This window comes from Carassius auratus, unplaced genomic scaffold, assembly GCF_003368295.1.
Source record: "Carassius auratus strain Wakin unplaced genomic scaffold, ASM336829v1 scaf_tig00046060, whole genome shotgun sequence".
Lineage (NCBI taxonomy): Eukaryota > Metazoa > Chordata > Actinopteri > Cypriniformes > Cyprinidae > Carassius > Carassius auratus.
Genome location: NW_020526956.1, coordinates 25,001 through 32,500, shown reverse-complemented (window position 1 = coordinate 32,500; position 7,500 = coordinate 25,001). Strand labels below are relative to the sequence as shown.

The window sequence follows — 7,500 nt, the reverse complement described above, 5'->3', positions numbered from 1 at the left end:
GTGTTTCTGAGCAGGTTCACTGTTTCTCAGATGTCTTTCAGTGACTAGCATCTGTTTACAGCTGTGTTAAGGAACACAACATATTTTAATAATAAATTCTAATTATTACAATTATAAATTATGTGCATGTTAAGAAGAGAACCGAGTTTCCAAATGCATGCGAGGTCAGAGGTCAAGCACAGGTGAACGTGAGTGTTGTGAATTACGATTGACAGATCGCTTACCTTTCTGCAGGATCTTCACGTCTCCATTCTCTCTCTTCATCTCCATCATCAGTTTGTGTTTTCTTTTCTCCTTCATCTCTTTCTCCTGCTCTTTTTCTCTGTCCTTCTCTCTCTCTCTCTTCTTCTCGCCGTCTCGGTCTCTCGGTTTCTCTCTGTCTTTGACAGTGTGATCTGTAGGAGAAAGAAACACACTCGACAGTTAAACGAAACCAAAGCATTCACTGATGTCAAGTTTCTCTGGTTCCTGGACGAAAGCGCCGTACAGAGAGTTAACAGCGTGTGAACAATTATTTTGATCCTTTGGATCTTAAACACATTCTGAACAGGCTTCATGAAGTTCACGATCCTCGTACAAACACACACATCACGTTCATGCAGATGGTTTGCGCTGACCTTCATGTACAACACCTGGTAAAATAATGAGTTATCATGAAGACAAACTGCACAGATCGTGAAACGAACTCGTATGTCGCTCCTGACCCGTATGACTTTCTTCCTTCTGCAGAACACAAAAGAAAAGATTCTGAAGAACTGCTTTTATTAATACAGTGAAAGTAACCACTGCACCTGTCTGACTTGCACTTTATTAACATTTTTCAAAATATCTTCTTTAGTGATCCAGTCTTTCACAAGTTCAAATTCACAAGTCTTTCATGCAGGTTAGGAACAATGTGAAGGCCAGGAAATGATGGCTTGATCATGTTTGGGTGAACTATCAGCTCCAGCAAATGATCTACAGAACATTTTCGGAACAGTTCCTGAGGTCGATCAACTGAATGAATACAGTTTGTTCAGAGAAGCTCTACATTACATTTACTAATCCTGTCTGGAGCCTAACTGAAGTGTTAGGAGTTAGAGCGAGTTAGTAGGAGTTAGTGTGAGTTAGCAAGAGTTGGTGAGTTAGTGTGAGTTAGCAAGAGTTGGTGAGTTAGGGTGAGTTAGCAAGAGTTGGTGAGTTAGCAAGAGTTAGCAAGAGTTGGTAAGTTAGTGTGAGTTAGCAAGAGTTGGTAAGTTAGTGTGAGTTAGCAAGAGTTAGCAAGAGTTGGTGAGTTAGGGTGAGTTAGCAAGAGCTTGTGAGTTAGCAAGAGTTAGCAAGAGCTGGTGAGTTAGCAAGAGTTAGCAAGAGTTGGTTAGTTAGGGGGAGTTAGCAAGAGTTGGTGAGTTAGCAAGAGTTAGCATGAGTTGGTGAGTTAGCAAGAGTTGGTGAGTTAGCAAGAGTTGGTGAGTTAGCAAGAGTTAGCAAGAGTTGGTAAGTTAGTGTGAGTTAGCAAGAGTTGGTAAGTTAGTGTGAGTTAGCAAGAGTTAGCAAGAGTTGGTGAGTTAGGGTGAGTTAGCAAGAGCTTGTGAGTTAGCAAGAGTTAGCAAGAGCTGGTGAGTTAGCAAGAGTTAGCAAGAGTTGGTTAGTTAGGGGGAGTTAGCAAGAGTTGGTGAGTTAGCAAGAGTTAGCATGAGTTGGTGAGTTAGGGGGAGTTAGCAAGAGTTGGTGAGTTAGCAAGAGTTGGTGAGTTAATGTGAGTTAGCATCTGTAGGACAGACAGCCAACAGTGCGTCTTAGATGTCTGAGTGTGGCTTTTGTGCTGATGTTTTCATCAGAGTTGTGTTATGACAGATGGGTTAATACTTTATTAGTGTTTATTAATGATGTGACACAAACAGTTAATAACACACAACAGTTCAACACAGTGAAGCGCGCAGTATAACTCACAGAAACAGCACATATTTAATTCAGAGAAAAAGAAGAACATTGTTAGGGATGTAAAAATTACTGGTTTGATGATAAATCATGATAAAATTCCCCACAGTTAGTATTACAATTTCATATTTTAATTATCATTAAAATCGTATTAGATTACCTAGGTTTGAACAACTCATGATAAATAAATACGGTCCAGCATAAAGTACAGTTTTCAGTAACAGTTTCACATGCGCAGAGCACAGAGTAGTTTCGTTTTGGGTGAAAACAGGGCAGAAATACTGGTAGGTTTTAAGAGTGCTAAGGGAATTAGTAAAATGAATATATGAAGTAATTATATGAATGTACCTCTGAAGGTTCTGACTGTCTTCAGAAAATATTCGAAGGCATTTTGTTTTCATCTTCGCTTCATGTAATACCTAAAGGAAGTGTTCTTAATCGCAATGCTGTTTTGTCCACGGAGGTTACGGGAAACAGCTCTAGTTCAGCTTTCCCATCAGCGCCACCTGCTGTCAGAGAGTGGATTTACACAGACTTATATTTATATTCAGTCTGTGTGCAGCTTCCGTCTGGCCAAAAACAGAAAGAATTGACATGCCCTGCAATAAATGTTGATCGGTTGATGAAAAAACAAGCTTATGTGGATCCTACACATTCAAACAATTCAGATAAGTTATTTAGAATTATTTATGGAGCAGGTAAAATACATATAATCATTTATTAAGTTGGCTTGAGAGAGCCAACTTACTGATATTGTATTTAAACTTCTTATTATTATTATTCTTCTGAGACTAAACTGTTGACTGCTACTCCTCCTAGAGCTTTAACTCTACAAACTCCAAACTCAGCCCAGCTCTTCAGACTGATCTGAAGTTAGTTGCTATATCTTTTTAGACTGATCGGACTTATACTTTTCATAAAACTGAAGATTAAAAATCATAAAAATCCCATAGACTTGCATTGAAAAGCCTCTGCTCATCTGAACATTCCGTGAACTCCAACTGTCAAAAATTCAAATCTAAACACACTGAAGCCCATTAGACTCAATCAGACTAACCTATGTACTATTACTAACCCATTCAAACTCATTCAAACTCATCTATCTATCTATATTCAAACTCTATCTATCTATCTATCTATATATCTATCTATCTATCAAACTCATCTATCTATATTAAAACTAATCTATCTATCTATCTATAATCAAACTCATCTATCTATAATCAAACTCATCTATCTATCTATATTCAAACTCATCTATCTATCTATATTAAAACTAATCTATCTATCTATCTATCTATCTATCTATCTATCTATCTATCTATCAAACTTATCTATCTATATTAAAACTAATCTATCTATCTATCTATCTATCATCAAACTCATCTATCTATATTAAAACTAATCTATCTATTTATCTATCTATCTATCTATCTATCTATCTATCTCTATCTTTCTTCTGACTCTATCTATCTATCTATCTATCTATCTATCTATCTATCAAACTCATCTATCTATCTATCTATCTATCTATCTATCTATCTATCTATCTATCTATCTATCTATCTATCTATATTCAAACTCATCTATCTATCTATATTCAAACTCATCTATCTATCTATATTCAAACTCATCTATCTATCTATCTATATTCAAACTCATCTATCTATCTATCTATCTATCTATCTATCTATCTATCTATCTATTCAAACTTATCTATCTATCCTAACAACATGCTAGTCATGCTAAAAATCATGCTAGCAACATGCTAGTCGCATGCTAATCATGCTAAAATCATGCTAGCAACATGTTAATCATGCTAAAATCATGCTAGCAACATGCTAATCATGCTAAAATCATGCTAGCAACATGCTAGCAACATGCTAATCATGCTAAAATCATGCTAGCAACATGCTAATCATGCTAAAATCATGCTAGCAACATGCTAGTCGCCTGCTAATCATGCTAAAATCATGCTAGCAACATGCTAATCATGCTAAAATCATGCTAGCATCATGCTAGTTGCATGCTAATCATGCTAAAATCATGCTAGCAACTTGCTAATCATGCTAAAATCATGCTAGCAACATGCTAATCATGCCAAAATCATGCTAGCAACTTGCTAGTCGCATGCTAATCATGCTAGAGACATGCTAGCAACATGCTAATCATGCTAAAAATCATGTTAACAACATGCTAGTCGCATGCTAATCATGCTAAAATCATGCTAGCAACATGCTAATCATGCTAAAATCATGCTAGCAACATGCTAGTCGCCTGCTAATCATGCTAAAATCATGCTAGCAACATGATAATCATGCTAAAATCATGCTAGCAACATGCTAGCAACATGCTAAAATCATGCTAGCAACATGCTAATCATGCTAAAATCATGCTAGCAACATGCTAGTCGCCTGCTAATCATGCTAAAATCATGCTAGCAACATGCTAATCATGCTAAAATCATGCTAGCAACATGCTAATCATGCTAAAATCATGCTAGCAACATGCTAGTCGCATGCTAATCATGCTAAAATCATGCTAGCAACATGCTAATAATGCTAAAATCATGCTAGCAATTTGCTAGTCGCATGCTAATCATGCTAGAGACATGCTAGCAACATGCTAATCATGCTAAAAATCATGTTAACAACATGCTAGTCGCATGCTAATCATGCTAAAATCATGCTAGCAACATGCTAATCATGCTAAAATCATGCTAGCAACATGCTAGTCGCCTGCTAATCATGCTAAAATCATGCTAGCAACATGCTAATCATGCTAAAATCATGCTAGCATCATGCTAGTCGCATGCTAATCATGCTAAAATCATGCTAGCAACTTGCTAATCATGCTAAAATCATGCTAGCGACATGCTAGCAACATGCTAATCATGCTAAAATCAGGCTAGCAACATGCTAATCATGCTAAAATCATGCTAGCAACTTGCTAGTCGCATGCTAATCATGCTAGAGACATGCTAGCAACATGCTAATCATGCTAAAAATCATGTTAACAACATGCTAATCATGCTAAAATCATGCTAGCAACTTGCTAATCATGCTAAAATCATGCTAGCGACATGCTAGCAACATGCTAATCATGCTAAAATCATGCTAGCAACTTGCTAATCATGCTAAAATCATGCTAGCGACATGCTAGCAACATGCTAATCATGCTAAAATCAGGCTAGCAACATGCTAATCATGCTAAAATCATGCTAGCAACTTGCTAGTCGCATGCTAATCATGCTAGAGACATGCTAGAAACATGCTAATCATGCTAAAATCAGGCTAGCAACATGCTAATCATGCTAAAATCATGCTAGCAACTTGCTAGTCGCATGCTAATCATGCTAAAATCATGCTAGCAACATGCTAGTCGCATGCTAATCATGCTAAAATCATGCTAGCAACATGCTAATCATGCTAAAATCATGCTAGCAATTTGCTAGTCGCATGCTAATCATGCTAGAGACATGCTAGCAACATGCTAATCATGCTAAAAATCATGTTAACAACATGCTAGTCGCATGCTAATCATGCTAAAATCATGCTAGCAACATGCTAATCATGCTAAAATCATGCTAGCAACATGCTAGTCGCCTGCTAATCATGCTAAAATCATGCTAGCAACATGCTAATCATGCTAAAATCATGCTAGCATCATGCTAGTCGCATGCTAATCATGCTAAAATCATGCTAGCAACTTGCTAATCATGCTAAAATCATGCTAGCAACATGCTAGTCGCATGCTAATCATGTTAAAATCATGTTAGCAACATGCTAGTCGCATGCTAGAAACATGCTAATCATGTTAACATCATGCTAGCGACATGCTAGTAACTTGCTAATCATGCTAGCGACATGCTAGTAACTTGCTAATCATGCTAACGACATGGCTAGTCACTTGCTAATTATGCTAGCGACATGCTAGATACCTTGCTAATCATGCTAAGTACATGCTTGTCACATGATAGTCACTTGCTTGTAATGCTAACAATATGTTAATCACTGTCATTTTTATACTTCTTAAACTTAAATCTTTTTAAACTTTTTAAACTTTTCACATTTTCAAACTATCTATCTACCTATATATCTATCTAACTATCTATCTATCTTCTGACTGTCTATCTATCTATCTATCTCTCTATCTATCTATATATCTATCTAGCTATCTATCTATCTTCTGACTGTGTCTATCTATCTATCTATCTATCTATCTATCTATCTGTCTATCTATCTATCTATCTATCTATCTATCTGTCTATCTATCTATCTATCTATCTATCTATCTAGCTATCTATCTTCTGACTGTGTCTATCTATCTGTCTATCTATCTATCTATCTATCTATCTATCTATCTATCTATCTATCTCAGATTGAAAACCATCAAACTTAAAACTTTTTAAACTTAAACTTTTCAATCTTTTCAAACTTTTCAAACTTTTCAAACTTTTCAAACTTTTCAAACTTTTTCAGACTTTCTGGTCAGGCTTTCTCAAGCCAACTTAAAGTTTGTCTTGACGAACTTTTTTATCTAGTTAAGCTATTATCATTTTTGCTTAACCCTATTCTTTATTTAAAAGCTGAAATGTGAGGTTTACCTTTTTATTAAACTTTTTTTCAAAGTTTTTTTTTTAACATTTACATTAGATATCTCAACTATTAAACTGTTATCAGTCAAGTTGTCATTTAAAATCTGCACATCATTAGTATTTGTTATTGTTTTAGTGAATATACAAACAAAAGTAATTTTATTTGTTGTTTGTTGATTTTTAAATATAAAACTTGAAGTGATTTATGTGTCTGTATGTTTTTGAGCATCTCCAGCACATTTGAACAAAATCGTGATAATACTGATAACACTGAGAATTATGTTCACTATAATCGTGATAAGAAATTGTTATACATTACATCCATCGTCTCTGTTTATGACTGTATTCGCCAAAAATCAATGTTATTGATCCATCGAGATAGTTTTATTACTGAGATTACAGCAGTCATTACAATAGTGGTGTTTCGGTGTCCGATAGACATCTCAGGAATAACAGTAAATATTTTGATTATTGTTGTTATTAATACGAGCTGCCATCCTACATACTAAATTGACAATTGAATATAAAAAGACGCATTAATTATCTTATATTACGATGTCGGGGTCTCTGTGCGGTAACACATGAGATGTTATGATGCTATTATAATGACGGCAGATATTATTATTATTATTATTATTATTATTATTATTATACGTGCGTCCGCGGGTCACATTGCAGCTGCACGCGCGTCACCGATGCTAAGCTAACTAGCGCGCGCTGTCGGTGTTTTCCACGCAGACAGACAAGCACTGGTCCGCGAGCACAATAAACACACCAGAAGCACACACACACACTCGCACCGATCAAAGTTAGCGAAGCAGCGGCCCGTTATCAGCCGCAAACAGCGCCCGAGCGACTAACGATACCTTTCTGCGATAGCTTCAGCTCCCCGTTCTCCTTCTTCACACTGAGGTGATTTTCAGCTGCCAGTTTGTGTTTCTTCCTCTCTTTCTCTCGCTCTCTCTCTTTCTCTGTTTTGCTTTTCT

At 36.2% G+C, this 7,500-nt stretch overlaps 1 protein-coding gene across 2 annotated transcripts in view; it reads right to left on the bottom strand.

Annotated features, from left to right (window-relative positions):
* LOC113088319 (round spermatid basic protein 1-like) overlaps positions 1-7,500 on the bottom strand; it is a 39,474-nt gene that overhangs the window by 31,395 nt on the left and 579 nt on the right. For both annotated transcript variants that reach the window (XM_026255750.1, XM_026255749.1), the window contains exons 1-2: positions 7,381-7,500; positions 225-395 (exon numbers count right to left, since the gene is read on the bottom strand). The exon at positions 7,381-7,500 is cut by the window's right edge. In XM_026255750.1, coding sequence (XP_026111535.1) covers positions 225-395; positions 7,381-7,500 — 291 coding nt within the window. The remainder of the gene's footprint in view (positions 1-224; positions 396-7,380) is intronic.